This window comes from Solea senegalensis, linkage group LG8 (assembly GCF_019176455.1).
Source record: "Solea senegalensis isolate Sse05_10M linkage group LG8, IFAPA_SoseM_1, whole genome shotgun sequence".
Taxonomy (NCBI): Eukaryota; Metazoa; Chordata; class Actinopteri; order Pleuronectiformes; family Soleidae; genus Solea; species Solea senegalensis.
Genome location: NC_058028.1, coordinates 3573118 through 3587249, shown reverse-complemented (window position 1 = coordinate 3587249; position 14132 = coordinate 3573118). Strand labels below are relative to the sequence as shown.

General features: G+C 39.8%; 1 protein-coding gene across 2 annotated transcripts; it reads right to left on the bottom strand.

Moving 5' to 3' along the window:
* Nucleotides 1-79: 79 nt before the first annotated feature.
* p4ha3 (prolyl 4-hydroxylase, alpha polypeptide III) lies at nucleotides 80-12787 on the bottom strand. Of its 2 annotated transcripts, XM_044031366.1 has the most exons (13): nucleotides 12578-12787; nucleotides 12252-12406; nucleotides 11904-12127; nucleotides 9561-9710; nucleotides 9434-9485; nucleotides 8146-8303; nucleotides 7803-7979; nucleotides 6239-6303; nucleotides 6003-6162; nucleotides 4314-4376; nucleotides 3657-3725; nucleotides 2761-2857; nucleotides 80-1913 (listed from the first exon to the last, which is right to left on the bottom strand). In XM_044031366.1, the coding sequence occupies exons 1-13, from the start codon at nucleotides 12760-12762 to the stop codon at nucleotides 1843-1845; spliced, it is 1626 nt and encodes a 541-aa protein (XP_043887301.1). In that variant the 5' UTR covers nucleotides 12763-12787; the 3' UTR covers nucleotides 80-1842. The 2 variants fall into 2 exon arrangements, with proteins under 2 accessions (XP_043887301.1, XP_043887302.1); XM_044031367.1 differs by lacking the exons at nucleotides 80-1913; nucleotides 2761-2857 and having other exon boundaries at nucleotides 3662-3725; nucleotides 4278-4376.
* Between the last annotated feature and the right edge of the window lie 1345 nt (nucleotides 12788-14132).

The window sequence follows — 14132 nt, the reverse complement described above, 5'->3', positions numbered from 1 at the left end:
GTTGTAACTACAGTAAATCTCACTATTTACAATTGGAATAACATGCTTTCCTCAATATCACCAGCAGAGGGAAGCACTGTTCTTTCTATGATATGATGATCACATTTATTAAAGACATACACTATAAGCAGGAATCACAGTAAATCCCGTTTTTGGAGAGAACATCATGTAAATATGCTCATATTTTCTGTGTTTTTGTGCGTTTGTGGAGCATTTCCGTCTGTGTGAGCAGTAAAAATGAAAACTTGTGGCGTTAAAAACAGCAGCTGGCCACAAGAGAAGTCACATACAGAGAAGGCCTGCTGTCTGAGCTAGGACTCACTCAGACACAGATATTTGGAGATTATTTGCGTGGCATTCAGAACAGCATTAGTGGTGTGTGGGAGTTCAGACACGTAATGTGGAACAGACATCGTTCACAGTCACTGGTCGAGCTGATGAAACTCTTGAGCTCAGTCGAAAAGGAAGACATGTGTGATTCATTTGTCCCGCGTGATGGTGAGATTCATAGACACACGATGAAAACACAGTGTTCGCTCAGTGTCAAAATAACTAATCATGGACTAATTATTCAATAACATAAATCATTCATTATAAACTATTTCATTGACTAACTATTTTGGCCTCCTCACACATGTTCCCTGTCATGTCCCATTCATACTTAAATAACCGGGCATGGGAAACTAATTATTTACCATCCTTATTTAGTGGGTAATTAGTCATTAGTTAATTGTAACTAATTATGACATGATTATTTACTGAATGACAACTGATCTTAACTTATTTTAATAATCATGAACTAATATTTACCGTCATTCTTTAGTGGATAAATTAGTCATTAGTTAATGGAACTAATGTTCAGTAATTATTTACTATTACTGTTTTATGGTTAGCTATCATTATTTAACAGTCACTAGTCAATAACTAATAAACTACTATTATTGTGTAATGGTTAACTAATAAAAACTAATCATTGAGAATTTTATGGCCAATTAATCATTAGTTAATGGTAAGTAATCTGTAAACTGATTCTATTAACGTTACTTAATAATTGATTAATCATAATCATTATTTAACCATTAGCTTACAATTAGCTAATGGTTAATTAATAATTTCTTCATTGTAACTAGTAATTTAGTGAACTAATATTTAATCATTCACTCACAATAATGTTTTTGTGAGGTAAACACTGGCTAACTCCAGTGTTATTGAATGTACGTGTTATACATTTAATTAGACATGATTTTTTATATCTTTATATGACATATCTGATTATGTTTTGCACAATAACAAGACAGGGTGTGTTCCTCGTGTGTCTCTCTCAGTACACGTGACAAATAAAAAAAAAATCCTAGGAATCCCTCAAATGTTGACAGCAACTGACTCATAACTCTGGCGTGAACGGCCGTCCTGTGGTCGCAGATGACCCGACACAGGCGTTTTTCAGCCAAGAGGTGACTGGATTTACAAATGAATTTAAAAAAAGAAAAAAAACAGCTGCAGCTGCGTAAGATGTCAGTTTTTAAAAAAGCAGGACGTTAAGAACAACCTGACACAGTAAACTGAAAGCGTCACAGTGTGCAGCAGCAGAGGCCTCTTTCCATCTGCAGGAACAGTATTTGGCCTCTGGGGGCCGTTTGCCAACTTCTGCCCCACCCCTCGGCGTGTTCGCTGCGAGCTCCAGGCTCCAGATGCAGCAGCCTCCCCCCTCTATTCTCACCTCCCCGCCCTGACTGCGTGTTCACTTTTTTTGGCTGCCTGCGAGTGTGCCTCTCATTTCAGAGGCTGGCTCCTGCACTCATTTTGCCCCAAGGGACCCGAAAAACAGATGCTCCACTCCTCTCACTCTTCAGGGTTCAGGCTACAGCGACGGTGGAACTCCTGACCATGCTCGTGGATCCATTTGTTTGCCACTGGAACATAAAGACAAAGACAAATATGTTCAATGTTCTGTACATTTTTCAGTAGTTTCTACGAGAATGAAGTTATAATATTATGAGGTTAACGTCATAATATTATGAGAACAAAGTATTACTACGAGAACAAAGTCATAATATTATGCCTTTGTTCTCGTAATATTATGACTTTGTTCTCATAATATTACGACTTTTTTAATATTAAGACTTTATTCTCGCAATATTAAGACTTTATTCTCATAATACTGCAACCTTTTTAATATTACGAGTTTATTCTCACAATATTATGAATTTATTCTCGCAATACTCCGACTTTTTTTAATATTACGACTTTATTCTTGCAATATTACTTTATTCCTGTAATATTACAAATGTATTATATTTATAAAATCATTTCACAATCATTTAAAACCCTTGTTCAACTAAATGCTTGTTTGAAAAGTGAGGTTTTCAGCTGCTTTTGAACAAGTGCACACAAGTTAGGCAGAGCCATGTGAGCGGTAAAGCATTCCAAAGTCTAAGTGCTACTAGTAGGAAGTAGTTTTGTACTTTGTTTGGGGAACCACGAGTCGCCTCAGACCTGGGATTAAGTCTTGGGGAGTAGAGGTGCAGCAGATCAGCAACATATGAAGGAATCTGAGTACCAAGGACTTTAAAATGCATTCTAAAATGAACTGGTAACCAGTGACGGGATTTTAAAATAATGGGAAATATGTGCTCTTCTGTCGTTGTGAGTTAGAAGTCCAGCTGCAGAATTTTGGACAGACGGTCAAGCTCCTTCTTATTAAGACAAGTAAAAAGACTATTTTTGCACAAGAGATCTAACTTGTCACCAGACTCATACCCCACTTGTCTCCAATCAGCACAGGACAGCCGGCGTGCAGCGTGTCAAAGTCACCCTGACCATTTCTGTGAAGGTTCCACCAGAAGATGGCAGCTTTCTGTGAAAAAAAACCCCACATAGGTTATATATTCGTCGGTGTATGTGTGTTTATATCCTTTCTGTCAGCTGTTTTTGACAAATTCATCAGAATTTTTTTTCTGCATATGATGGGTAGGTGATTCCCCAAGTATGTTCCCATTAGAGTTTGGTAAGAATCTACCCACTAATCTGTCTACATTGTCTACAAATCCCGATCTCTTTTAATGGGAAAAACAGTAAAAAGATTATTAGATGTTATGGATTTGGCGAATACTAAAAATTTAACATCATTACACATTTTGTCATGTGTATGTAAGATGGTAATAACACTAAGTAGGTAAAGAAAGAGGGTTTTTGTACATCCAGTGGAGAAAAACATAAACCTTTCAGGTGCCGGTACATTACGTACATTTTCTACGCGCCCACAAGGTCCGCGTTACGTACAATTTCGTCATCCCCCTATTTTTATGTGGACAAGTTTATTTTGCACACTTTTCAGGATATCTTCGTCGTTTCGTTTCAGTTTAAACAGCCAGATAGTGAGATGAAAGGCGAAGGGTTAAACTCCAGGAATGACACAGTGAACTTCCCACTGTGGCTCATTAATCATCTGCAAGGAGCCTCAACCTCCACTGAGGCTCGACGACCGCAGAGAAAGAGAGAGAAACCTTGTGGCGGATGTCGCAACGATCCAAACGTCTGGCATGTTTGGACCTGCACCAGAAAATGTGAGTGTGGTGATGACAACCAAGCCTGAGGCCAAGGGGGGGGGACACACGAGAGAGAGCTTGAAGTTGACACGGAGACGTTTTGCTTACCTCGACGACAGGAGCGCTAAAGTTGGCGTAGATGAAGGCAGTGGATCCACCTGCCTCGACAGAGCTGAGCTGTGGGGGAAAAAAAAGGACATTCCTTCAGTGCTGTCTGTTATGTTTCACTTTTATTGTGAATATTCTCTACTCAGGCACTTTCAAAGCCTCACAAATAGCTTTTCTGTTTGCGTTTTCCTCTTATTAGGGCTCTTATTTCGGCAGGGGCCGAAAGATAACCAGACACATATTTTACGTAGAAGAAGTAAATGATAAGGTTGTGGTGGTGATATGGATTAGATTGGGGAGTGTATTATCAGCTGCTTACCATAGATCTGCCAAAGATAAGCAGTTTGTCCTTATTTATTCATAATAACTCCATAATAAAGATCTATTCTATTCTGTTGCGTGGGAAAGTGTGCAGCCATGGCGTAGGTTTTTGCATTCTCTGAGTGTGTGACACAACATGTATACAAATGGAGAATAGATGTAGTCAGATGTTCTCAAGCAGACTGTTCCAACGTCTTGCAGCATTCGTGGCAAACGTTTGACGTCTTTACTTTTAATTTAGACCTCAGATCAGCCAACAGGAACCTGCCCAAGAACCTGTGGCTACTGTGTGGTTCATACCAGGTCAGCCGACGGTCAGAGTCAGACTCCACTCACATATATCATAAAGGTCGCCACTCGATTCCCAGCCTTCAAATTGAACACAGGACTGGAAGGAGACTGTGGACAGAAAGCAGCAGTTACACATCATGTAATGTAAAAAAAGACTTAAGATGCAAAATGTATGAATATGAAGAAAAAAACAGAGGATACAGATATAAACTAGGACTGCACGCAGTCATGATAGGGCCCTTGCTTCCCCACGCAAGTCGGGGAGTGCAGCAGTTCTCTGACCTCACTTTTGAATCCGCAAAACCTTCCATTATCAATTGCCAAAATTCAAAAAGGCCGACTTCCTGTTGAGTTGAGGCCATGGTTACAGTGGACTTTATTGTTCGTCTTGGTCTATAACAGGGGTCAGCAACCATTGTGACATGGAAATTCCACTTTCTTCTCATCTAGTGTGCCATTATCCATAATAACACAAAGTTAAATTAAAACATTTCCAATATACCTGGAATTGTATTCCATTCATAGAGCACATCTCAGTGCTGTAGCTGCTCAAGCTTAATAATAAAAAATTTAAGAAAAAACATCTTAAAAAAACACTGCGTTTAATAAACATATTGCTCTGTCTGGGAAGTTAGGCCAAACCAAACCTGAGACGGCATTACCTTGTCTTAAAGGCCACATGGACCGGAAGCTCCAATTAACGCTGCGTTTGTGTGTGTATCTGCGTCATTACCTCGTTTATGAAACCCTAAAGTTTCAGAACAAACAGTTCAGCCACTGCTGAGAAAATAGTGTTGTATTGTTTTCCTGGGCTCTGCGAAGCGGATCGGCACTTCCTTAATTTGATGTCGTCATCAAAAATCCTCACCACTCCTCTCACCACTGTAGCGCCTCCTGGTGCGGGCACTAGTCCGGGCACATCCGGTTGCGTACATTCAACCGCAGAAGAAGAAGAAGAACTACTCTCGTTGTAGCTGCTGAGATGCAGAGCATCCACCTTGCCAGAGGGGGAGCTGTGTATCTGAGAGCTGGCCTATCTATTACGTCACTTCCAGGTACCTGGCCAATCACAGGACAGTGGGAAAGCTCTCGTTGGCTGGCCAATCACAACACAGTCCACATTCTAGGGGTGTGGTTTTGGTCTGAAACAGCGGGGCTGACGAGAGCGTCAGTGAGGAGATATTTTGATCGGCTCGTTTGCAGCGATTAGGAGGTTTTTAACCATGAAAACAAGTTAAAATATGTAAGTAGACCTCCATAACTAACAAGCATTCTATGTCACCTTTAAAGCCTGTATCTGCCACGGCGGGAGCTGTCACTCAAACCCATGAAGTCGGGACACACATAAAGTGAGGAACACTGAGGTGCCAGCGTGCCAGTGTTTATGCCTACCCCTGGTCTATAACATTTTCCCACCAAGTTTCAGGAAATTTGGTCTGTGGCACTCAATTTTGCCTCTGTTTTCACCTAAGGGGGGCGCTATAGAGCCCTTGAGCAACACGCCGGTCCAGGAACTATGCCAATATCGCATTTTCGCCAGACCCGACCTCCATGCAAAGTTTCAAAAGCCCGCAAAAATGACCGCAAAGCCCCTGCCACTCCTAATAATCTGAAAGTTAACAATAGCTACCTGCACAAATTTGTGGTTAAATATAGTAATTGTGGTTAAAGTGCTAATGCAAGTCATTCATTCATTCATGCAGAGTTTTGGAAGTTGTTTAACAGTGAACTCACAGTAGCGTGGTCAAAGTGAGGTTCGTAATGGCCGCCGATCCCATAATTGACCACTTGGAGATACTCGCTGTACGGATGCTGCACGTTCAGACCTGTGAGCATCGAGATCCGCTGGTCCAGCTTCCCGACGACGGGATGAGCTGTATTCTTCAGCCATGCACTGCAAATGAGACATAACTCTTCAAGATAGTGGTCGTTTACGGGCCATTCTTGTGAATGAAATAAATAGTGCGCACCTCTTGCTGATGCGATACGCCACTGTCGCTTGCTTCTCTCCAGCCGCCACCACAGACCTTCTCAACTAGTTAGCAGAAGACAGAAAAGAGAGAATCTTGTGTTTGACAAGTAAATAAAAAAATGTTGAGCAGCATTGAGAGAAAATAACCCAAACATGCCAGGATTTTTACATTTCATCAGTGCGTATAGTTTGTCAAAAGCAATTTAGGAACGTCCAGATGTTTTGGAGCAAAATTGTTCTGCCTTAAAACTGAGCGTGTGATTTGGATATCAGAAACATAAAACATGCCATTTTTTATTTTATGTCATTCCTGTTTTTGGAGTTTTTATTTCTCCTTGATTGCTTGTTTGGATTCCTTATCCTGGGTATCACAAATGCTGGGGGCTGTTTTTTTAACCCAGCTCTTTGAGAGACTGAAAAAAATGTCAATCTCACACATGAGCTTTTAATAAAAAAAATCCACCTCAAACCAGCTCTCCATTGTTCAGAGGATCGATACATGAACGAAACCTGTGGTTCAAACTAACAACATTCCCCGGGTCTGCTTTTAATCAAACCACGAGCTGACATCATGATGAAATAAGTGAAGGGGTTTCCATGTGAGCGCAGGACGGAAAAGTCATTGGGAAAAAAAACCCTCAAAGAAACTATAGGGTAGGGGTTGATTTAATCCACCAAGTATTAACTTTGAGTGAGTGAGTAAATGAGTCAGCAAACCATGAGGACTCTGCAGCACTGCAGCTTTCAGTAAAGTTTCATTTTTAGACGACGTTAAGATAGTGGATAGCGGAGTATTTATCAGAGGAACTCCGCTCAGGGGCACAGTGAGACACTCAGTCCAGTTTTCTTTGTAATGTATCCCTTCATTCCTTTAAGCCAAGCTAAATGTTTGGAGGTGGACCAACTCTTCTTCTTCCCTATAGGGTCTTTCCAGGATTTTTTTCCAGATGGAAAAGGTGCAGCAAGAGAATCCTTCAGCCCTACATGTCTTTTCTCTTAATCCAAGATTATGTCGCACATTTTCCTTTAATTTCCGAACTGCACATAAATGCACAATAAGAACATGGATACGCGACCTGAAAACTGACTGGACGGACAAAAATCGAGAAATCAGGTCAGGTCACATCGATAACAAAGTTATTTTACGTGAAATATAAAGTAAAATATAAATTTAATTAAGTAGTTATTTAACACATCTCAGGCTTCAACTGGCTCATATAAAATGCTTATTATTCTAAGGCTATGAAAAGCCAATTATTAATGATTTAAAGAGGAACTAAACCCCTGGTCTGAGGCTAACTCCGCCCAATGCCTGATTTTTAAAAATCAACAAAAAGAGGGCAGGGAGTTATCAGCGAGTGGGGAGGGGAAGGAGGCGTGAGTGATGGCAAGTGCAAATTGCGGCCACTGTGAAGTTGGTAATGGGCCGCATGTGGCCCACGGGCCGCCATTTGAATAGTCTGGACCTACAGTATGTGACAGAGTATGCAGACACGGAAAAAGGGCTCTCTCTCTCTCTCTCTTTCTCTCTAAGTGCAGTGTCGTAGAATAATCGGCGTTACTGCGGGCTGAGCGAGCGTCTTGACGTCCTCGGCCTCTGCGTCGGTGATGAAGTCGTGGTACAGAACCACGTACGGCTGCAGGCTCAACACCTCGCGTCTCGCCGGCAGCAGCAGCAGAGCCGGGTCGTCGTTGGTGAAGTAGTCGCAGAAAAGTGTGGGGTTTTCAAAATGCATTGGCTGTTGGAAGGAGAAAATCTGAAGTCCATTAATACAATTACAAAAGTACTTGTTGTTTATCAATTTAAAATCACACTAACTGTTCATTTAATTCATTGCTGGTCCCTTTCATTGGTCTCCTTCCAGAAACAAGACTTTTCCCTCCAGAATCGGGTCAGTTGAATACCTGAGAGCCTCGGGTCTGGCAGAGTCTCTCGTAAGTGTCTCTTGTCCTCAAATGAGTGGACGTCGGTCTCTTTAACCCTCTGCTCCGTCGCGGTTTAGCAGCAACCAGCAGCTTCTCGTACTTTTCGACGTTACGCAACACTCTTTCGTTCATCGGATCTGAGGAAACACACACACACGCACGTTGAGTCACACTGAAGGATGTTTAGCTGATCTCAACCAAAAATGTGTTTTCCTTTGTAAATCCAAAGCTGCACTTTATGCAAGTCACTTTATTAGGTACACCTGTTTAACTGGGGATCGGAGTGAAGACGAAAAGGTGATTTAAGTGACTTTTTTGAACGGGACATGGTCGGAGTGTTTCTGGAGGCAAACTAACAGGGCTCCTTGACATCAATTTCAAGGACTTTCCAGGACCCATTCCCTCAAATTCAAGGACAGAATGTGTCGACACAGCTTAAGATGGGAGTAGTAGTTAATTCGTTTTCTAAAAATCCATACAAATGTATGTAATAGGACATAAACTGCAATTAAATATGTCACTCGTTATACAAGGGATTAAGGCAGATTTGCTCAGGGTAGTGACAGAAAAAACATTTGGTGCTTTTTTTTTCAACAAAGCTGACTCATGAAACGTGAGGAAGGATGTGAAACAGATGTTTGAACAGTGAGAACATGTTTCCACCACTGCAGACTTGTAAACAACCAACAATTAAAGACTTTTATGGACATGACCTTCCAACTTCGCTGTGCCCGAGAGCTGTCGTCATGACAACACTGGTGGTGAAGTGGATACTTTTATTGATTTTACTTTTTTATAATCCATGCACCACAAGGTGTCCACCAAATTAAGACACGTTCATCAAACATAGTTCACAAATCTAAAGCTTCAATCTTTCAATAATATGAATAATAAGAGGCACAATAACATTAAATAAAATGTAATTTAATGTAAAATACATACAATAATCAATAATTTTTTTATTATTAGTAACGTTAAAGAACTTATTTAAGTGACTTTTTTTTCAGAAAGGGAATCATGAGTTGCATTTTAAGTGCTCCACCTTTGAAAGAATAAAACAAGATGTCCGGTGTACCTAATAAAGTGGCCAGTATTGGTACGTTGGTGTGTGGGAAATGAAGTGAACTACAAATGATCAATCTGACGCTAAAAATGCCTCTGCAGTCGTTTCAACAACCACTCAAAAGTCAGGAGAATTGTTCTTGGATCTTTATGCAGCAAAAGAAATGATTACGTGCAAAGGAAAATGAGTCTAAAAAGATTTTACCGTAGTGCAGTAACTCTTGAGACAGACTCAGCGCTTTGGAGACGTTTCCTGTCTGAAAACAACAACAAAAACGACAGTTCATATCCAATCATCAATCATCAACGTGCATATTATGAGCGTGTCATACTTTAAAGTGAGAGAAGGCCAGGTGATCCAGAGCGTCCTCTAGTGTTCCCTGGTTCTCTGGACTCCACTCGCCTCCCGTTCCTCTGAAGAGCTGCACCGACTCCTCCAGCCACTGCACCGAGTGATAGTAGTCCTCCTCCTCATAGGCCACCTGTGGCAAACAACACTTTCACTGGGAGATAGAGCTCCAATAACTGACGTCACAGATATTACAATCCTCTGATAATCAATATATTGCAAGGCAATGATATAGTGATATCTGTCTTGACCGATTTGCATTTTAAAACCCGACTATCCCTTTAAAATTCCTCCTGGAGGAACAGACAAGCTGCAGGTTGTTGGTCGCTCACACACCCTGATGGTTTTGAGGAGCCGTTTTAAAGCCTAATAAAAAGCATGTGCAGGCAGCATGTTAACTGACAGCACAGGAACTCTGAGCACTTCACATAATCTGTGCTAATCCCAGCAGCAGAACAGAGCGTTGAGTCAGGGTCAGACTCTGAATCACTCGTCTCCACATCTGCTGTGTGAGATAATGTCTTTTCCACACACACACACACATGCACTCTGCCCATACACATCACCACTGTACATAAACAGTGGAATCTATTTATTTTTCCCGTCTTTTATACGTGTATAATTGTACATTCTTCTTCTCATGAAAATGGATTCCCAGGCACAGAACTGGAAGAATTCCACTTTTCCCAGACTGAATGTTTGGATTCCCTCCACACAGTGACTGACAGTGGGTGTTAATAAGGAAGGGAAATTCTTACGGCAACATTTTGTCATTTTTCATTCAGCATTTTATTTTTTCTTTAGAAAGAAAAAACATGATCCAGGGGAAAACTAACTCCAACAGTGAACTTCAGGAGAGACAACGGTCTCTTGTTTCAGATAATTGAAATCATTGACAGTTGTGGAAAGAGGAAAGTACATTTACTCGAGCTGCAAACTTTGAGATTCACCACAATTATGAGGCTACTGTGCTGCACTTTTCCATCCTGGGATACTTTATCTTCCTCTCAGAGGGAGATTAAGTACTGTTCACTTCACTACAGTGAGAGCAATAGTAGATTATTTAACATTAAGATCAAGATACTTGAAGATAAACGCGGTCAATTAACAGTTTAAGTTCATAATGATACAAGATTCAACTCGGCACTATTTCCTCTATCAATCTATCGGATTATAATTTAAAGATTTTAGTTAAAAACTGTGTTAAATGGCTTCATATTCCGACACATAAGTGAAGATCATATCGTATTGTGATTTAAATATCGTGATAATATCGCATCATGAATCCTAATAATATTGTATGATGACTTAACATTATGATAATATCGTAATATCGTGATAATATATTGTAACTTAATATTGTGATAATGTTGTATAATGACAACATAACATATTAATATCGTAATATCTTGATGATATTGTGACTTAAATATCGGGATAATATATCGTAACTTAATATCGTGATAATATTGTGTAATGACTTAATATCATGATAATATTGTATGATGACTTAACATAACATATTAATATCGTAATATTGTGATGATATTGTGACTTAAATATCGGGATAATATATCGTAACTTAATATTGTGATAATATTGTATAATGACTTAACATAACATATCAATATCGTAATATCGTGATGATATTGTGACTTAAATATCGTGATAATATCGCATCATGAATCCTAATAATATTGTATAATGACTTAACATTATGATAATATCGTAATATCGTGATAATATATCGTAACTTAATATTGTGATAATATAACGTGATAATAATTAACATAACATATTAATATCGTAATATTGTGATGATATTGTGACTTAAATATCGTGATAATATATCATAACTTAATATTGTGATAATATTGTATAATGACTTAACATAACATATTAATATCGTGATGATATTGTGACTTAAATATCGTGACAATATATCGTAACTTAAATATCGTGATAATATAAAGTAACTCAATATCGTGATAATATTGTGTAACGACTTAATATCATGATAATATCCTAATATTGTGATCATATCGTATTGTGACTTAAATATTGAGATTATCAGCAAACATGACAGGATTCTCTGATATGACTAATGAGTACATTAGTCTAAATAAGCTGCTCCCTCCTTGATTTTATGCTAGCGCCCTCTACGGCTATTATTGTTTAATGTTTATTCATTTTGCACAATAAAGAAAATGTGTATCTACATCTGCTGCGACTTGAGTATAAAAAGTATGATGTCTATTTGAGACTTAAGGCTTGTTGGATGCAGGGAAAAGCGTAAAAATCCAATATCATGCATCGATTTGTTTACCTTTCCAACCAGGAAGCAGTCGTCACCAGACAGCGGGACAGAGACTGCAGGAGTGAAGATATCTGTGGGTTTTCCGTTTGTCACTGTTTGGAAATGACCCTTTACAAGGCTCGCGACGCGGAGAGCATAGACGTCCTGAAGCCTCATCAGTGCCTGCGCTGCCCCCTGCAGGTCCTCCAGTTTGGGAAGTTCGGCGTCTTCCTCCTCGTAACTGGACCTGAGGGCTGGACAGCAGGAGGTCAAAAGGTGAGTTGGGGTGAGGTTGGGTGTTGACAGCAGAGAAGAAGAAGAAGAAGAAGAAGAAGGGGGTTGTGTATTTATCAGCAGCAGATGTTTCTGAGCGCAAACCTTGTGAGTGCTCCAAGGCTTCGTTACTGTAGACGACGTTCAGCCACTCTGACTGCAGCCGCTTGATGAGGGTGAAGGCCACCAGAGGGTTGGACGTGGCTGTGACCGAACCTTTGTAAAGTTCAGTGTGCAGCTCAGACACTTTGGCATGAAAGCTGTGAGGAAGAACATTACACTGAGTTTCTTAAAATAAAATAAAGAAGAAGAACGAGAGGGTTAGACACTTGTGTAGGTGTCGATGGAAGCGCATCTCTTCAAGATCTCATGACTGTTCACAGAAAACTGTTCCCCAGGCAAAAACATCCTCATGATCTTCACTCACTCACCGCCTGATGTCCTCCAGTCTGTCCAGCTCGTGGTCCAAGTATGTGCTCAGGTCGTGGACGAGTTTCTGCTCCACACTGATCAGCTGCTGCATGTTCACCAGTGATGTGAACATTTCCGCCGACGACGCGAGGATCACCAGACTCCAGCTGAAGACACAGGCCGACAGTATCATCTTCATCATCATCTTCTTCTTCTCCTCCTGCAGCGGCAGAAGAAACAGCAGCAGCAGCAGTAGAAGCTCCTTGTGTGGACTGTGGACTGTTCTCAGGACTTTTCCTTCCACGCGCCCTTCTCTCCCCTCTCTCTCTGTGGGACACACACACACACACACACACACACAGTTCTGAGATCATCTTTCACAGCCTGCCCCCAAAAAAACTGCTTCATAATAACACATGTGTTCTGTTCTCTTCTTTTTTCTTACAAAACATTTTATTCAAAACATCATTTTCTAATTTTCATATTTTCATGACATCACTGTAGACTTTAATGTTTTTACCACTTCTATACTTTTATTTTTATGTCATAAATTTGGGGAATTACTTAACTGTTAAATATTTGTGTCACTGAATGAATTATGTTGTAATGTATTTATTCATTAGCCCATAATGGGTATCACAGTACGTTTGGAGTCACAGCGACACATGCAGGCGACAGCTATGCACAACAGCCTTCCTATACTATTGAAAGAAGCTGTAAGTGTGGGTCACTGCACTGCCCACTGGTGGCTCTTGGAGGTATTGCAGGTGGTGCCTCGTTGATATTGACATTCACATTAGTAGTAGTTTTTATAATTACACATTCAAATAATATAGATTAATATAGATTATATTGTATATTTTATAATATTTTATAAAATATATTTTAAATCAATTCTAATATTTTTGAATTGCTTGGAAAAATTGGAAAAAACAGGTTAATGGCTGCAGAGAAAACAGCCTCATAAAACTAAGTAAATGTAATTTTAGTCTGCTATCAATTAATAATATAGATAGATAGATAGATAGATAGATAGATAGGTAGATAGATAGATAGATAGATAGATAGATAGATAGATAGATAGATAGAATAAAGGCTTTAATTTTAATGTGAATGCATTAAATTCACTCTCACACGCTGCTGCGTCCTCACTGCTGCAGCTGCTGCTGCTGACACAGATTGACCTGGTTTATATTTAACAGCAGTGGATCAATCAGAGTGCTAATCGTATGCGTCATCAGAGGTGAAATCAAAGGTGAAATCAGCCTGAATCCATTCCCTGATTCATCGCTGACTCCTGTAAATCTTTACGTCATCATAAAACACAGGGACTGGACAGGTTTAGTCACGACGGGTTTTTATTCACTGATTATTGTTTACTGCTGCTGAAATAAAGGGACAGTGGAGGAAAAACAGAGAGACAAAGACAACTGCACAAAATAAAGGTAAAATATTTGTTTCATCACCTTAAATTTAGATTTTATTTTCACTTAAAAGAAGGACTATGGACATTTGTCATGAATGTGTAGATGAATCACTAAAACGGTTTCCTACTGGTGTCATACTGATTCATTT

Coding starts and splice junctions, on each gene's coding strand:
- p4ha3 (XM_044031366.1), bottom strand. CDS start 12,762: ATGATGATGAAGATGATACTGTCGGCCTGTGTCTTCAGCTGGAGTCTG. Junction 4,377..6,002: donor CTCACTTTGACCACGCTACT/GTGAGTTCACTG, acceptor TTCTGTCCACAG/TCTCCTTCCAGTCCTGTGTT. Junction 3,726..4,313: donor TGGCGACCTTTATGATATAT/GTGAGTGGAGTC, acceptor TTTCCCCCACAG/CTCAGCTCTGTCGAGGCAGG.